At 39.2% G+C, this 19,370-nt stretch overlaps 1 protein-coding gene across 1 annotated transcript in view; it reads left to right on the top strand.

Moving 5' to 3' along the window:
* Window positions 1,471–19,370, top strand: part of ACTR3 (ARP3 actin related protein 3 homolog) — a 53,273-nt gene continuing 35,373 nt past the window's right edge. Inside the window, exon 1 of the mRNA XM_018062016.1 lies at window positions 1,471–1,900. Within this exon, the coding sequence (XP_017917505.1) occupies window positions 1,857–1,900 (44 nt within the window). The 5' untranslated portion in view covers window positions 1,471–1,856. The remainder of the gene's footprint in view (window positions 1,901–19,370) is intronic.

Genomic DNA, 19,370 nt, shown 5'->3' with positions numbered 1-19,370 from the left:
GCTACCCACTCCAGCATTCTTGGGCTTCCCTTCTGGCTCAGCTGGTAAAAAAAATCCGCCTGCAACGCAGGAGACCCTGGGTTGGGAAGATACCCTGGAGAAGGGAAAGGCTATTCCCTCCAGTATCCTGGTCTAGAAAATTCTATGAACTGTATAGTCCATGGGGTCACAAAGAGTCGGGCATAACTGAGAGACTTTCACTTTTGTCAGAGAAGTCTCTCCTAACTTTTGTTTCCCTCCTATTCACTCACCTCTCCTCCCCATTTCTCAGCGCCCTCTGCATTATAATTTCTATTGCTCTTAATACAGTTTGTATGTTTCGCCACTAAACTGTAAACCCGGCAGTGCAGAGAACTTGTTCATTTTGTGCCTACTGAATATTAATGGTCAGCATAGTCCCTGCCCTAATAGAATGGGTGAGCAATTCTTATTTGCCAAATGAATGAAAAGCTTAAATTCCATTGCCCAGGCTGGTCTAACACCACTCTATGTTATCTTCTGGAGCAATTAGACATCCTTTCTTAGGAAAAATATTATTTCAGTCACCTATAAGTGAATCCACATGGTTTATCAGAAGATAAACAAGAAGAGAAAAAAGCTACTGGGGGGAGGTCCCAGACCAACACCTAGGAACTGGGTAGAAATGCAAATTACTAGGCCCCACTCCAGACCACCTAATCAGACAACTCAAGGGATGTAGCCCAGCAGTCTGTGCTTTAACAAGCCTTCCACGGAATTCTGATGCACACTTTGAGAAGTTTAAATGTCATTGTTCTAGGCTTTCTAGTTTTTAATTTTTTTTAATTAAAAAGTTTGGTCCTTAATCCGTGGTTTCATCCTGGAAGTAGAATAGTACAATCTAAAACTACCCCGGAGAGTACTTTTTCCTCCTCATTCAAAGCCACCAAAGGCTTATTTGTGTAAGGGATTTACCTGTACATTCCTGTGAGGTGTGCCTTCCTCGTGGGCACAGGCCTGCCCTCGGGGCGGCCTACAATCTAACCCTTGTAGTAACACTTGTAATGTGCCACGTTGTAACAATGCGTAAGTGTAACTGAAGAAAAAAAAAAAAAAACAGTACCAAGGCAGAGGAGCCACGGTGCAAGCCTTTGTTCCTCTCTCCTCCAACGGCTCACCCTCCGTCTGATATAGCTCTTTTCCAACCAGAAAAGGAGCCGCTCAAGATATAAAATCGGATGGGTGCCGCTGACAAGGTTTTCAATTAGGCCGTTTTCGTCGGAGCACCGGAAGATAGTTGTGGCTGTGGAATGCGATTCCATCGCTTCCTCAACCTAGCACAGAAGTAATTGCAACGAAAAACCCCTTCCAGCTTCAGAAGGAGAATTGGAGACTCGGGCAGACCTACCCAACCCTACCTGGAGAACACCCGAAGTGGACTATCTCACCTTCGGAATGGGAGCGGCAGCCGGCGGCGCTCCTCAGTGCGCATGCTCTCTCGCCCCGCCCGCTCGGAGCCGGAAGGGGGAGCGCTCGAGGCCTAGGCCTGTCCTGGCCGGGGCGTCGGCACTGGCGGCCATCTTGGCTTCCCGGGGAAAGGCGGTGTGAGGGGAAGAAGTTGTAGGGTGGGGGCAGGAGTGAGGAGGAGGGGAGAGAGAGGGGGAGGAGGCCGCGGCGGGGCAGGGCGGGGACTGCCTGCCTGCCCGGGTTGCGGAAGTGGTAGCCGCTGACCGAGCCTGCTTCTCTCTCGCTACTGCTTCGGCTTCCCGGCTCCCCCCCAGACGGAGAGGGTGGCCCGGCCGTGGATGGTCAGATAGCTTCTACCTCCCGCCGCCCATCCCTGGCCCCAACCGGCACGGAGCAGACGGCGGCAGCAGCAGCAGCAGGCGAGGAGGAAGATGGCGGGACGGCTGCCGGCCTGTGTGGTGGACTGTGGCACGGGGTAAGGGGGCTGATGGGCGGGGGTGGGGAAACTGAGGCGGAGGCAGGAAAATGGCGGGGCCGGGAGGAGGCCGGGAGATGAATGGAGCGGCAAGGTGCTGCCGCCGGCTGTGTCAGCCCGGGCCGCGCCGGGTGGCGAGGGGTGGGGCCCGCAGTCAGGGCCTCCCTCATCCCCCGCGCTTCACCCTCTGGGAGCCGGGCGGCGGCGCGGGGCCCAGAAACCCCCGGGGAGCGGCTTCCTCCGCGCCACCCCTCCCGGCCCTTCCCCCACCGCGGTGGGCAGCGCCGCCCGAGGGGCTGCGGGGACGGTCGCCTCCCCGGGGCCCGCGGTCGCGTGGGGGTGGTCTTCGAGCCCCGCACAGCCGACCCTCCTTTGCCCGGTGCCCTTTCCTGCCCGTAGGTTTGGAGACCTGGGGGAATGGAGCGCGGGGACTGGCCGGGCAAAGGAGCGAGAAAAGAGAAGCGCTCCTTGTAGGTTTTGCAAGATTGCTGTGACAACATTCTACCCGGGGTGTGGGAGGGGAAGGGGAAGAATCGGACCCTGAAAATGGGAACCTAGATCGGGGCTTTCATTGGACCACCCACCTCCTCTTCCTTTTACGACTCCCGGTCTTTTCCATCTCCCACTACGTTCCTACCGGCCAACCAACTCACATTTTAATTTGAGAGAAAGATGTCATGTGTTACTTCTCTTGCCTCAAAAAAGTCCCCCAGTGAGCAAGCGCGCTGCAACTTCCTTAGTTTTGTCAAAGCCGCTTCCTGCTTTCAGTCTTTTATACCCTTATAAGGTAGTTTTTCGTTTCCAACCTGAACACATCTTATTAGAACTTTCAAAGTCAAGCAGTTTTCAAATAGGCTGAGGTACTGGTGCTAGGTATGAATTTCTGTGAACTTAAAAAGTATATTTGCGTTGCACTGAGAGGAAGGAAGGGAAGCACCCAGGAAAATTAAGTTGTATAGGTTCATTCTGTGACCGTGTCTTAAGGAGAGAAGGAAGGTAATAGAGTTGTAAAGGGAGGTACTTGCTTTTCAAGGAGTTATTATGGATCTGCAGTGTAGTTTACTAAAGTATATAACGGTGTGGAAGTGGTCGTTCCTTTTGTATTAATAGGCGTTTATAGCACACTTTATACTATGGTAGAAAATATTGCCTGTGTTTTAATGCAGAGTGACTGCTTTATGTTTCGCTATTGGAAGTGTTTTCTTGTGCTTGTGAATGCTGTGCTGATACATGATTACTTCTCCAATTCCCCCAGTTTTGGAGGGGGTCGTGAGAAGTAGATTGTCAGCCTTTCCCTTCCCTTTTTACTCTTTAGCGAACTATCGTTACTTAAAGGATGGTATACTCACTCAAGTTTGTTCTGTGTGAAATTTCTCTATATTCCTCATGATCATACCTTTATGAAAGTGTGGCAGTTTGTAAAATCCCAGCCGTGCAGAAGGAAATAACCGATTTATTAATATAGTAATAAACCAGTGTCGTTTAGCCATGAAACTTTTATGTAGATTTTTGATGGATGGCTGATTATTTTTCTTAATCCAGTTTTATTTCCTTGAATCAGTATTTTTTTTTCGCGCCTTCCTTCTTATTCCAGTTGGGGAGTAGGTTTATGTTTAGGGTCAGTTTTAAAATTAGATTTGGCAGCTTGACTGAGAAAGAATTTTCAAGTATGTTTTGTTACAGTGAAAAATATTGCTACATAGTTAATATTCTGTGCTTTAGTAATTATTGCCTTGTCGATAAAATTAGTGTAGATAATTGTTGCCCTAATGGTAATATCTTAAGTAAGGTGTTAACTTTTTCTCATTTAATTTTTTCCCTTTTGAAATCTTGGTTACATTTGAATTAGTATGCTGGGTATTTCTTTGAGGTTAACTATCCTTAAGTGTCTTTCTGATAGGGCAGCCTTGAATTTAAAACACAGACTGAGTTACCATGAGGTGTGGGGGAGAGGGGTTCAGTCCGTACTTAGGATGCTGCCCAGTCTTGGTTGTTGAGCTGTGTCCGACTGCTTGCGGCCCGGTGGACTGTAGCCTGCCAGGATCCTCTGTCCATGGAATTTTCCAGACAAGAATACTGGAGTGAGTTGCCGTTTTATACTCCAGGGGATTTTCCCCACCCAGGGATCGAACCTGTGTCTCCTGCATTGGTAGACAGATTCTTTACCAGTGAGCCACCTGGGAAGCCCCTTATACTTAGGATATTTTTGCTTTAATGATCAGTTATTGATTATATTACTACATTAGTTTTATCTCATAGGGAGAGGTTTGTGTTAGCTGGACAGTCATGATTTAAATGAAACTGATCTAAGAATTCTTCTTACTTTCTTTTACCATCTGTCACTGTCTGAAATTCCACCTTTAGAGATCCGTTTATTTATTTGTTTATTTTTAATTTGATTGCCCATGCGGAATGTGAGATGTTAGTTCCCTGAGCAGGGAGCGAACTCTTGCTCCCTGCAGTGGAAACTCAGAGTGTTAACCATCAGGGAAGTTCCAGATATACACTTATTGTGGTTTTCAGAAGGCATTTTGGTCTTTCTTGTTGCCTATTAGTACAAATCCTGGAAAGTTACACCTTCAACTTTAATAGCATATAGAAGATAGCTCATTGAAATTGGACCTTTGATAAACACATGTAAATAAGCCCTTAATAGAGAGTTTTATGTTCCAGAGTACTGTAGTTTTCCAGATGCAAATTATGCACCTACAATGTGTGTGTTCTTTTGTACTTTAGAGAATGCATTCATCAACCACAATTACCCATTTACATAAGTGAAAAATTACAGTGAGTTCAGATACTTATTCCATTTCATTATATAAGATAAGCAAAAGGTGATGAAAAGAGTGGCCATCTATGAAATTTGGTGGGCTTAGGTAACAAAAGTTGTAAAAGTTAGGAAACAGTGACGTTTAATCCCCAAATTTAGAGATCCTCCAGTGATCCTTTATTTCAGCATAAGATAAAGAATCACCTAAGCACAGATCATAGAAGAAAGTAATGCCTTTTAAAGAGAATTTAGAAAAAAATACTTCTTTCATATTGATACCATGTCTACATACTTTTGGGTGGAATCTGTATTGGAATAGTAATGTAAAATAAAATTTGGGAACAGATTATTATTGGTAGAGTGGGTTGCTTACGAACTAAGGTGCAGACTCAAATGGGCTACCAGTGGTGAGGAAAACTTTTTTTTAAGCATTTAAAAGGTATTGTAATACTTGTAAAGTTAAGACTATCCTAAGTTATCTTTTGCATATTTTCCCCCAGAATTCTTCAGCATTCAAGCCATATAGAGGAACTGCTTACATGCTTTTATTTTGTTATAGCTTGTTTGCAGAGCTGTGCATTGTGAAATTTCTTTCCCCTTTAATGTCTTTCCTTTTTTTTCCCTAATAAATACTGTGTTGGTAAATTATTTCCATTGGCAGAGTTGTTATAGTATTATTGTACATATATCCTAGAGCTCTTGGATATATTTGGATTTAGAATCAATTAAGCAGTTTTCCTAGTTGAGTTAAACTTCTTGGTCATCTTGAAATGTAAGCACAAGTATTTTGTTGGAGTTGGTGGTTCGTCTTGTAGTCACATTCTAGCTAGTGTTCATGTTTGAGAGCAGTGAGGAAGAGCTGAGTGGGTGGAAGAAAATATAATTGGGAAGTCCGTGTTTCTTACATAAATTCTGTATGTAGTATGTAATAATAACGCTATTTTTCCAGTTGTCTTGAAGAGCAGAAGCAGTCACAGTATCTAGTTGTTACCAAAACATTCATTAAAAGTCTTACTACTTCATGGGTCTTGTTTTGCATGCTGTTTGCAGTAAACATAACAGACATGCTCCTGTTGAAAAGTCAGATTCTTACTTGGTCTTGTCTAAAATCTTTTCTTTCCTTTCCTTCCAGTCTTCTTCTGCCTGCCAATTTTGTGTTGGAATATTGACTTTGGATTGGGTATATGTTGTATCTAATGAACTTTTCAGCCTTATTGTTAAAGAGTTTGGAAATTTTACTTTTAAGCACAGAAGGGAAAGATCCACTAGTGGAGGATCTGTTGGTCAGGCTTTTTACTTAACTTATTTAATCTTGTGATAGCTATTTTTACCTCATCTTACAAGTGAGAAAATAGAATAGAGAATTTACTTTTTGATATCATGTAGTTAAGTGTGAGAGTTGCTATTTGTATATAAGTTTATTATTATTATTTTTTTGGTATTTAAGCCCCATGTTCTCTCTGTTAATACTGTGGGGACTCTTCTTAGGAACTGTGTACGTTGATTATTTGTATTAGTAAAGTTAACTTTATTCTTTCTTAAAGTAATCTTATTTAAAAAATCCTAGCCCTACTAATTCGGAGAAGGCAGTGGCACCCCACTCCAGTACTCTTGCCTGGAAAATCCCATGGATGGAGGAGCCTGGTAGGCTGCAGTCCATGGGGTCGCTAAGAGTCGGACACGATTGAGCGACTTCACTTTCACTTTTCACTTTCATGCATTGGAGAAGGAAATGGCAGCCCACTCCAGTGTTCTTGCCTGGAGAATCCCAGGGACGGGGGAGCCTGGTGGGCAGCCATCTATGGGGTTGCACAGAGTCAGATACGACTGAAGCGACTTAGCAGCAGCAGCAGCAGCAGCAGCCTTACTAATTAGAGAAATCTTTCTGTGCAAATCTGAATTACTTTAGATTTTTCTTTTTCTGGATATGTGGATTCCCTGACTTAATTGTTTTGTCACTTTTAGAAATGATTAAATTTAATCTCTAGAAAAAATTTACGCCCCAGGTTTTATCAGGAAATACTAACAGCTAACATTTACCAAGAATTACGTGTCAAGCGCTGTGCTAACTGTTCTGTGTTATCTCCTTTACTTTTCATATTGGCTTGAGAATTATTACCTCCGTTTTTAGACTGGAAAATGTAGGTTTAGAGACGTTAAACTACTTGACTCAAGGTATTGTAGCAAATACCTGTGGTAGAGACACTGTACTATGTAAGTCTCCTTACATAGAGGATGAGCTTTTGACAATTTTGAATCATTTTGATATTTTTTAAAAGAGAAATATATGTTGTTAAAAAGGCAGAAAGCAGTGTAACTTAAGAATTACTTGCACAGGTGGAAAAAGTGGTGTTGTCATATCAAGGCTAACTATATACTTAGCAGGAGGCTTTCCTGGTGGCTCAGTGGTAAAGAATCTGCTTGAAGTGCAGGAGACCCAAGTTCAGTATTCTTCCCGGGAGGATCCTATGGACCAGGAGCATGGCGGTCTATAGTCCATAGGGTTACAAAGATCTGACATGACTGAGCAACTAACACTTAAATACTTACCAGGTCAGAAACTCTTGGAATTATAACGAAAATGTAGTACAATCAGCTCTCAAGAATCTTAATGAGAGAAGAGTGAAAAATCATTAAAAAGAAATTAGAGGAGCTTTGTTGGTGGTCCAGTGGTTAAGAATCTGCCTTCTAGTGCAGAGCATTTGGGTTTCTAACCCTAGTTGGGGAACAAAGATCCCACATGCCTTGTGCCATAGTTAAGACCTGACAGCCATAAGTAAATAGATATTTTTTAAAAAAGGAATTTAGAGGATGTATAAGACTGTACTTAATCAAATGTTAAGATATTTCCTTTTCTGGCAGTAGTAATTCCTGTCCTGTAGGTTAGTAAGGAAAGAAGAATTATTGTGGTTAGGATTAGTCAAGGAACTTGCAGTGAAGATAGGGTATAAATTCTTCCTTTAAGGATTTGGATTGAGGCAGGGAAAGGAAAAGCATATGTCGTGGGGAGGGGGGAGCTGTCTGTGTTTAGCCCTCTTGGCATATGTTGCACCACTTCCCCTACCTTATGGATTGAAATCTGTAATGACAGTCCAGATCTAGATCATGTAACGCGAAAAGGTGCGGACATTCACTGAGCTCTTCTTGTGTATCAGGTGTTCATTATATGGCAGGAAAGCTTTGATCAAAATCATTTTACTTGATAGGACGACATAATCTAGTACACAGATAAGTGAATGTTGAAAATAGGGTTTTTAGAGTATTTTTGGAATGGAATTTAGTTGGACCAGGTGTAGAGATATTTGGGGTGAACTTACTGGACTTGCTACATAGTAGGAACCTGAATCCTTGTTGAATGAATGAATGAATGAATGAGTGAATGAGCAATAATTAGGGATATGGTTTTTAAAAAGTGCATCAGAAACACCTTGTGCCCAGTGGTTCAGAATCTTATGGGTTGGGCCTAGGCACATTTATTTAAATGGGCTCCCTGTGTGATTTTTAAGCACTCCTCTCAGTACCTGCTTTGCAGGAATTCTGAAATAGGGTGTTGGCAGTGGGAATGGAGAAGAGATCAATTTGGGAAAAGTTGCTGCTTTTGTACCTTTCTTTTGGCAGTTACATTGTTTTGTATGTTTTATTTATGGTTAGCAAGGGCTTTGAGTCAGAGCTATTTTTGAGTTCAAGCTCTACCATTTTCTAGCTGTGTGACCTTGTACACTTCAGATTGTACAGATACTGTTTTTGTCACTTAGAGATCATAGTATCTTATGGGGTTTTTGTTTTTTGAGATAATGCATGAAGATGGGTCAACCCAGTGCTTGGCATATAGTAAGAGTTCAATACATTGTGATCATTACAGTTATCAGTTCAGTTCAGTCGCTCAGTCGTGTCCGACTCTTTGCGACCCCATGAATCACAGCACGCCAGGCCTCCCTGTCCATCACCAACTCCCAGAGTTCACTCAGACTCACGTCCATCGAGTCATTGATGCCATCCAGCCATCTCATCCTCTGTCGTCCCTTTCTCCTCCTGCCCCCAATCCCTCCCAGCATCAGAGTCTTTTCCAATGAGTCAGCTCTTCGCATGAGGTGGCCAAAGTACTGGAGTTTCAGCTTCAGCATCATTCCTTCCAAAGAAATCCCAGGGCTGATCTCCTTCAGAATGGACTGGTTGTATCTCCTTGCAGTCCAAGGGACTCTCCAGAGTCTTCTCCGACACCACAGTTCAAAAGCATCAATTCTTAAGCACCCAGCTTTCTTCACCGTCTAACTCTCACATCCATACATGACCACTGGAAAGACCATAGCCTTGACTAGACGGACCTTTGTTGACAGAGTAATGTCTCTGCTTTTGAATATGCTATCTAGGTTGGTCATAAATTTTCTTCCAAGGAGTAAGCAAGCGTCTTTTAATTATCAGTTAGCTCTCTCTTTTTATTGAATTGAAACGTTCTTAAGAAAAGGAACACATTGTCTTATGCTTCTTATTTCCAGCAGGCTTTGTCTACCATAGTTTTTTGCTCAGTCACAATATTTTTGTTGATTTGAAAGATGGAGGTATAGTTAGGGCTTGGCATTTGTTTCTGGTGTATTGTAATAGGAATCAATGAATATTCCAGATTGTGAGTTTGGAGTGGGACATGAAGGAGTTGGTTTTAAGAAGCTGAGTAAGGTTGAAATTTGCATTTGTGAGCCATAATTGGAAATGTTCCAAGAGAAGTTAGAGATATAGGAACTTTAGGAATGAAGGTGGGGATTTGGCAGTCACCATTATAATTTTTAAATTGAAGCTAATAAGATGACAAAGAGAGAACAGAAAGCTTGAATATTTTTCTTTTTTTAAAAAAAAATCTTGGATATGTGGTCTGGCTTCTTGAACATCACAAAAAGAATAAGAAGCTCTGTGGCTAGACATGGTGAGTGATCTCATCCCACTTCTTAAGAGGCAAAGTGCTTAGAATAGTTTAGCTCAAGGTGGGTTAAATTTTACTCCACAGTGTTTCTCCTAGTCCAGAATGCTCTAGTCTGAGGGATGGTTAAAATGTTTCTTTAGGCAATATATTTTCTGAAATAAAATTCCCTTGTAATAAAAGCATTGGAATGCTCACTTGCAGTTCTTTAGGAACTTGTAGCCTCTTTTATGATACTGTGGTCTATAATAGACACTAACATAGAGGTAAGAGCAAAGCAGTTAAGTAATAATAGCATTACATTAAGATGCTTTCTAGCTTACCAAGAGCTTAATAATTCATGAGTTATTAAGGAATGGTGCAAGATAGGGTGATGTTATTGGATTAATGTTTTAAATTTGGTTCTTAAGTGTGGTACCCATTAATACTATTTTGTGTGTTGCTTGTTTTATGTTTTGTGCTTGGTCACTCAGTTGTGTCTGACTGCAGCATCATGGGCTTGTAGCTCGCCAGGCTCCTCTGTCCACAGAATTTTCCAGGCAAGAATACTGGAGCAGGTTGCCATTTCCTACTCCAGGGGATCTTCCCGACATAGGGATCGAACCCGCATCTGTTGTGGCTACTGCATTGGCAGACTGATTCTTCGCCACTAGCACTGCCAAGAAAGTGCTTTATATCTTTATGTGTGCCTTTGTATCATAAAATATATAAAATGTGCCTGCATAACTGATTAATACCAGTGAAGAAAGACAAATAGTATCTTAATTTTTTTCAAAGGACAAAATTTTATGGAATTTAAATAATTTTCTTTCAAAAGCTTCCCAAACTGTTCATTTAAACACAAGTCATTCTTATATATTCCTTGCAACCAGGAAGAGAACAGCCTTGAATATATCTGATTACGTACTCTTTTTCACTCTTACTCCTTCTCTTCTTCCTACTTATAAGCCATACCTCAAAGAATATTTTCTTCATTTGTTCCAGTGCTGAGCGTTTTATCTTTAAACATTCTCCTTGAAGGCTTCTTGCCCTTTGTGAAAGTGTGATACTTTTGAGAAGAATGTCTTTTAACACTTTTTCGGTTGTAGTAATTAGTGTGAATGAAAAGTTGCTAGAAGGAGGGTACGTCTTCAAAAGGGGAACCAGGATGCAAAATACCTTACAGTTTAGAGTTGGTTTGGAAGCTGTCTAAAAATATAAACTATGTTTTTAATATTGGTCTATGATAAAACACAAATGTTTGCCTACTTAAAGTTTTAGAGTTGAGTATAATTAAATACAGCGCACTTTTTCTTCTGCTATAAACGTTTAAAAAATTAGGTTACTTTGAGGCTATAAAAATAGTATTTAATGTGTATTTGTAACACTTCACTTACATTTTAGTGAATTAAGAAAAGTGCCTAATTACTCACAGAGTTTTGGAGCTGAAAAAGACTTTGAAAAATAATTTAATCCACTCTTTATTTACAAATTAAACAGAGGTCCAGAGTTGAGAAATGTCTTTCAGGGCCCTTGTAAGGGTTTTATTTCTGAGATAACTTTTTATAACAGTTTCAGAAACCTTGCTAAATGAGTACTATTTATAATTATCTTTTTAAAGATGAGGAATGTGAGGTATGGTGAGCTTAAGTAACTTGCTCAGTTAAGTAGTAGTCTAGAATTGAGCCCTGTGGCAGTCTGACTCCAGGGCCCACTGCTGTACTACCCTAACTTGGGATATATTCACCAGGGATAGTTAAATTGTTCACCCAGTTTTGTGAATAGTGTTCAAAGTTTAAGTTATGTATTTAGAAAAGTAAATTTCTACTTTTATTTATTTATTAAAAAAACTTAAAGGATACTATGTGTTTATATATGGTTTCGCTGGGTCATCGTTGCTACTTGCAAACTTTCCTAGTTGCGGCGAGTGGGGGCTACTCCATCGCGGTGGCAGGCTTCTCACTGCGGTGGCTTCTCTTGTTGCAGAGCACAGGCTCTAGGCACATGGGCTTCAACAGTTGGGGCTGGCGTGCTCTAGAACGTGGGCTCAGTAGTTGTGGTGCATGGGCTTATGTTGCCTGCGGCATGTTGACTCCTTCTGGACCAGGGATCTAAGTGGTGTCCCCTGCATTGGCAGGTGGACTCCTATCCACTGTACAACCAGGGAAGTCCTAAATTTCTACTTTAGAACTGTATTTTTTGGTGAGCGAGGCAGGACTGTGCTGGGGTTCCTTGCAGGGCACAGGCTTTCCCTAGTTACGGCCCCAAGAGGGTTCCTCTAGTTGCAGTGTACAGGCAGAGTTGCCCTCTGCATCTGGGGTCTTAATTCCCTGATCAGGGATCTAACCCCAAGTACCCTGCATTGCAAGCTGAATTCTTAACCATTGGATTGCCAGGAATGTCCCAGAACTGCTAATTTTGAACAAATATGAAATATATAGGGAGGTCTTTGTGACCAGTTCATTGATTTTACTAACCAGAAACACATGTAAATTACATAGCATAGAATTATTCATTTAGCCTCACAAATATTATAAGGACATATATTGTATTTAACATAATAAAACTAAAAATTGTTGGTTAATACAGGACAGCTCAATTAAGGAAATGATGTCTAATTACGTATAACTTTAAAATGAAGATGAGCATATTTGTTAAGCTGTAATTTGAAGATAAATAATTGATGCATTTAAAAATTCCTTTCTCATTAATGATGGCATAAAACACAGACATGAAATGGTTGAACCTAAGAGTAAAAAGACGCTTACTCTTGGAAGAAAAGTTATGACCAACCTAGATAGCATATTCAAAAGCAGAGACATTACTTTGCCGACTAAGGTCCGTCTAGTCAAGGCTTTGGTTTTTCCAGTGGTCATGTATGGATGTGAGAGTTGGACTGTGAAGAAGGCTGAGCACTGAAAAATTGATGCTTTTGAACTGTGGTGTCGGAGAAGACTCTGGAGAGTCCCTTGGACTGCAAGGAGATACAACCAGTCCATTCTGAAGGAGATCCGCCCTGGGATTTCTTTGGAAGGAATGATGCTGAAGCTGAAACTCCAGTACTTTGGCCACCTCATGCGAAGAGTTGACTCATTGGAAAAGACTCTGCTGCTGGGAGGGATTGGGGGCAGGAGGAGAAGGGGACGACAGAGGATGAGATGGCTGGATGGCATCACTGACTCGATGGACGTGAGTCTGAGTGAACTCTGGGAGTTGGTGATGGACAGGGAGGCCTGGCGTGCTGTGATTCATGGGGTCGCAAAGAGTCGGACACGACTGAACGACTGAACTGAACTGAAGAGTAAAACTAGCCTTAGAATCTAGGACTATAAAAATAATTTTTGTATTAGACTCAATACACATTTAGACTTAATACACATTTTGTGTTAGACTTAATACACGTTTGCAATGTGTATTAGGAATACAGTCTTAGGAGTGAAGTTTATGATCATAAGACAGTAAATGGTGGACATTTCACTCATGACTTTTTGATTCTATGGTCTGTGTTCTTACCTCCCTGCTAGTGTAAAAGTATTAAGTTTTAGCTCTAGAAGAATTGAAAGAATATTTCTGTTGATATTTAGGAGTCCAGATTCCTCCAATCAATGGTCTTGTACGTGTTTTTGTGTCAGGTTAAATAGTGACTTTCATGTAGTGAGAAGAGCATTGGAGGAGACTGGAAATGCTCTTTAAACAGTCGGTAGTTGTCTTTATAGCTAACATTCCCGATTAACTAGATATTACCTTCTTGTTCTGAAAATGCCTTAACACTACAAGTATAAAGAAAACCATAGCTAAGCTGAGAATTGAGGTATTATGAAATTTGACATTGGGATTCATTTGTATACCTCTTTTTTCATTTAAAACTTGAAAATCATTTGTTTATTTTGTAAAAATTTCTCTGTGTATGCTTTACTTTGTTTTTATAACATATTAAAGGTGGAAGCTGATAAAGTTCTAGGGTCTAGGGTATTTTATTTGTTTTGTTGTATGGTTTATAATTGTTGAAACATTTACAGTTAAAACTCTACTGCTGTTTTTCCCTTATGTAGTCTATAGAGTCAAGTACACCATACTTAGTATAATAAGTTCAATTTATTCTTTTCTGGAATGATTTTTGTTCTAGCTTTCTATCCATTTCATTTTTGAAATGTGATTTTTTTCAAAGATTCTCTTTAATATTCTCATTTAATGGTTTAATATCAGCAACTAATTGAGATCTTTAAGTAGTTTTTCCTGTGATATGTTTTTCAAAACAAAAAGAAAAATGAACCATTGTATTAAGTAAAAAAAAGTACTTTTTGTCAACTTGTGTTTTTAATAAGGAAACATGAATTTGTAGAATTAAAAGTAATACCCAACATGTGGGGTGCTATTGCTTTTATTTACAAGCATCACTGATTTCACTGTTTAAAAATATTCTTTCATAAATAAATTTATTCCTTTTAGAAAGATATAGTGAATAATATAACATGTACCCCTATTTATCAGAATCATTACCTGGTAAAATTTTATATTTGTTTCATCTCTTTGTTTTTTAAGAATAAGAGAACATTATAAATGACTCTCCTCAAGCCCACTTTTCCCCTGCCCAGAAGCATTTAGGACTACAATAAATTAACCATTTTCTGTATAAAATTCTTTTTTTTTTTGCTGTTCATTTCTATCAGTCCAGGTCTTCCCTCACTCCTGACTTGATTACATTACCACTACTGTTCTTCTAGTCACTTTGATATAATTTCAGAAGTGCTTTTGAACTCTCTTTTATTATATTCCTTTCTCAAAAGCAATTTCTAACCTTGCTGCTCAAAACCAGCATTGTAGATTTTTTCTCATAGCTACCACAGTCCAGGGAGATTTTTCTGTATATTTAACTTGCTTCCCTGGGCCACAAAGGAAAAAATTTGGTTTAATTTTTCTGAGTATTATATTGCCCTTGTCAATTTCATAAACTTAGTGTAGCTTTGACTTTTTTATTTTATGGTCTCTTTAAAAACCATTTGAAATGACACTTTCTTTTTCTAAGTATAGGAAAGCTTAAAGAAGAGTCATGATTTCACTACCCAGGTAACCCAGTGACGTTTTAAATTAAAGTAATTTAATTTATATGCCTGTCTGTGTGCGAATTATCTCTGGAATACATAAATGATTGACTCTAGGGGTCACAACAGACTGGTTAGTAGATCAGCCTCGTAGGGAAGCTTTTTGTGTGGTAGAGATACTAACTTTAGTACTTCCTGTTTTATTTATTAAAATTTTTATCATGTGCTAGTGTTACTTATTCAGAAATTCTTTTAAAAATAATTTATGTGTATGGTTAGGACTATTTAAGACAAGTGTTATTTTGAAAAACAAAATTCTGACATCCTGCAAATAGCAGGATGTAAGTAATCAGACTTTACTATTTCTTCTGTAGACTTTCAAAAGAAACCGTGTATGTATATTCTAGCACTATATAATAGAATTATTCTTGATGTGTAATTTTATTTCTACTCTACATGTATGTGTAAATTTTTGTTTACAGTTGACAAAAATACTTGACATGAAAATATCAGGGTATTCACAACATGTATTTTTCCCTGTTTAGAACTAGGTTTGAAAGTATTTTTGAGACATTGTAAAGTAACAGTGTAATGTAATTAATACTAAAATACATATTCATGTACATGCACAGGCACATACATACACACACACCATTTATTAAGAAATAGCAAGTTGGAAGGCTTTAGGACTCTTACTAATTTGCCTGGGAATCATGCTGTGAAAATCAAATGTTTCCAAAAGGACTGATGAAAATGGAAGATTTGAAAAGGACCTTTGAAGAAAGAAATGATTAGGATAAAACAAAAACAACAATGAAAAGAGGATAGAGCATTTATAAGTGCTAGGATTTATGTTTCTGTTCCCAAATACAGTTTTCAAGACTTTATAATAGTTATTCTTTCTGCTTCAGACATAACAGAGTGTATTGCAGGAGATGAGGATTAAGAAAGAGAACTGTGGGTATCTAGATGAGTCTGAGAAGGTAAATAGGCATCAGATCATACATAGCTTGTTGAGGAGTAGTCTTCAAACCAGTGAAATTCATTGAGGTGTTCTGAAAAGCAGAGCCTTGGTTTTTTGTACTGTTAATCCATGTATGTGTGTGCAAGTCGCTCAGTTGTGTCCAACTCTTTGTGACCCCATGGACTGTGTACACAGTCCATGGAATTCTCCAGGCCAGAATACTGGAGTGAGTAGTCTTGCCCTTCTCCAGGGGATCATCCCAATTCAGGGATCAATCTTAGGTCTCCCCCATTGCAGGTATATTCTTTGCCAGCTGAGCCACAAGGGAAGCCCCTGCTAATCCATGCTTGACATTTAACTGTTAATAGGCACATACATTTAAGACTGTTACGTCTTCTTGATGAATTTATCACTATATTATCATAAAACTTCTCTATCTTTGGTATTACTCTTTTTCTTAAAAGTTTCATTTGATGTTAATATAGCCACTTCAGACTTATGCCTACTATTTGCCCTCCATCCATCTTTTTAAAGTGTGTACCATGCAGACAATATATCCTTGGGGCTCCCTCTCTCTCTCTTTCTTCTTTTCTTCTCTTCCTTTTTCTTTCATCTATTCTGATTGTCTATCCCCTTTAATTGGAGAATATAGTCTATTACATTTAATGTAACAATTAGTATAGTTGGATTTGGGTATGCCATTTTATTTTTTACTTAGAGTGAATAATTTAAAACTTTATGCACAGTAGAACCCTTGCATCTCGGTAGATTTATGAATACTAACTCTCTTGCCATTCCCTATACCTTACTGTCCTTCTATGGTATAGTTATCATAGGTGGTAATATAACCCCACAAGACAATTTAATTTTTGCTTTAAATACTCAAAAGTATGTCAAAAATTAAGCAGAAAAAAGTCTCATTTACCAGTTTGCCATTTCTAATGTTTTTCATTAATACCACAGTTTCCCCTCTGGTGTCATTTCCCCTCAGCCTAAAGAACTTTCTTTAGCTCAGGTTTGATGGCAGTGGGTTTTCTTTTACAGAAAAATGTCTTTATTTCACTTTCATTGTTGAAGGATATTTTCACTCTCAAAGATTTCTGGGTTGACTATTTTTGTACCTCTTTCAGACTTGAGGAATATTACTTTTCTGTTTTTTGACTTGCATTGTTTCTCATAATAGGAGAAGGTGATGGCTCCCCACTGCAGTACTCTTGCCTGGAAAATCCCATGGTCGGAGGAGCCTGGTAGGCTGCAGTCCATGGGGTTGCGAAGAGTCGGACACGACTGAGTGACTTCACTTTGACTTTCATGCATCGGAGAAGGAAATGGCAACCCACTCCAGTGTTCTTGCCTGGAGAATCCCAGGGACGGAGGAGCCTGGTGGGCTGCCGTCTCTTGGGTCGCACAGAGTCGGACACGACTGAAGTGACTTAGCAGCAATTTAAATTTTTTGTTCCTGTTATTGGGGCATTTTTCTCTGGCTGCTTTTAAGATTTTTCTTTATCTTTGATTTTTAGTAGTTTAATTATGACATCCCTAAGGTTTCTTTGTGTTTTTTTCTGTGTTTCTCCCCTCCCTCTCTGCTACCCTACCCACTTCCCTCCCGTCTTCCTCCTTCCCACTCTTCAGAAACTTCATTGTGTCACCTTTCATTTTTTGTTCCCTAAGTCTCTGGGGTCTGTTCTTTTCTCTTTGTGTCTATCTTTTTAATGTTTTTCCTCTCTCTTTTCAGATTGGATAATTTTTACTGATTTGCCTTCAAGTTCACTGATTATTTCCTCTGTTGTCTCTATTTTGCTTTGCTCATTCGGAGAACTTTTTGTACCTGGCATTGCATTTTTCAGTTCTGTTATTTCCATTTGCTCTTTTTACAGTTTTAGAGTTTCTTTGTTATTTATTATCAGTCATTACTACTTCACTGTGATAGTTACAGCTGCTTTCATGGCTTTATCTGATAATTCTAACATTGAATTATTTCATCTTCTGTTGAATGTCTTTTCCTTGGAAAATGGGTTACATTTTCCTGATTATTCATATTAATATAATAATTTTGGTGTGTATGAATTAACCAATCTTTTTTTAGTTGTTCTCTTGTTGATGAATATATGCTTTGCTTCCAGTTTTGGGCCGTCACAAATAATGCTCTTGTGAACAAATGTGCACATATCTTTGTGCAGACATATGTTTTTATTTTTCTTGGGTGTATACCTAGAAGTAGAATCGCTGGATCATATAGTAAATGAATGTTGAACTGTTTTCTAAAGTGGCTGTTTACAAATGATTTTGATTTTCTGTCATTTCAACTAGAAATGTATGAAATTTATCTCAGTGTACTTTTAATTTGCTTTTCTTTTTTTAAGCCCTGTGGAGTTGAGCATCTTTTTGTTTGTAGCCATTTATGTTTCTTTTTCTTAAGTAGTGTCTTTTACCTTTCCTTCCTTTATTTCCTCCTCCTTTCTTTCCCTTGTTGTCAACACCTTCTAGTTTTAGTGTTTACATGTAGGTCTTTGATTTATTTTGAGTTGTATGTGGTATAAGATTAAAGTCCATGTTCATTAATTGATTTCCAGTTTTCGTAGCACCATTTCTTGAAAAGACTGTCCTTTCACTGAATAGTTTTGGCGCCCTTGTCAAAAATTATTCAACTGTATATGGCAGGGTTTATTTCCAGGCTTTCTTCTATTCCAGTTGGTCTATATGTCTGTCAGGCCACACAGCTTTGGTTACTGTAAGTTTGAAATCAGGAAGTGTGAGACCTCCAACTTTGTTCTTTTTCAGGATTGCTTTAGCTATTCATAGTCCCTTGAGATTCCATGTGAATTTTCGAATTGATTTTCCATTTCTCCCCCCAAAATTGTTGGAATTTTGATAGCAATCACATGGATCTGTAGGTGGATTTGAATAAATAGCTTGCTGTTGTGCAAGTTTGACCCATGTCTGAGTCTTGTACCAAATAATGTTATCCAGATGGCAAATTTAAGAAAAATCCAAGCTATTTAATCTCATGTCTGTCTGAAGGAAGATTTTTTTTTCTGAAGGTGTTACCGAGCAGTGAGGCCAAATGAACCGAAACATTGAGTTTGGAGCAGAGAAAGGTTTATTGCAGGGCCATGCAAGGAGACTGGTACCTTGTGCCGCACAAACCCTTAACTCCTTGAAAGGTTTCAGCAAGGCACTTTTAAAGGCAAAATGATGGAGTGGTATGTTGGCAGCTGTTCACATACATCAGGTTATTTCTCTAAGCCTCTAATAAGACAAGGATTTCTGCAGCTTTTTATCTCTGTATGAATAAGGAGGTATTATACTCTAAAAGTTCAAAGAAGCCTTGAGAATCTGTTATCCTGTATATTTCAGATTATAGGCAACATTTTTTTATTTTTACCAAAGTGCGGAGTTAGCATGACTAAGCATAGGAGACCAAGCACAAAGATTAATAAAGTATATAAAAGGAACATCTCTAATATGGAGTCAGATTTGTTCTTCCCTGTTACAAGGGAAGTTTAGAAAGATTTTTATGTGTTTATGTGTGTGAATGTTTGAAATTTAGTATAATTTAGTTAACTGTTATTTTCCTAACATGCTTAATTATATAAGTGACTTTTTGAATACCCCGAAAACTTAGTAGAAAATTGTAAGGGCTGTGGAAAAATAAAGTGTAATGACAGAATCTATGAATTCAAAACAAAAATTTACCTTGTAAATATAAGGTTAGAAATGGTGTGCTGTGATATTTGGTCAGTATTTGTTTTTAAGTCTAAGGAACAGTATTATAACTAAGAGAGGCATGTGTGTATGCCTAG

Source organism: Capra hircus, chromosome 2, assembly GCF_001704415.2.
Source record: "Capra hircus breed San Clemente chromosome 2, ASM170441v1, whole genome shotgun sequence".
Lineage (NCBI taxonomy): Eukaryota > Metazoa > Chordata > Mammalia > Artiodactyla > Bovidae > Capra > Capra hircus.
The sequence above is the reverse complement of the archived record's forward strand: the minus strand, read 5'-3'. Positions and strand labels throughout refer to the sequence as shown.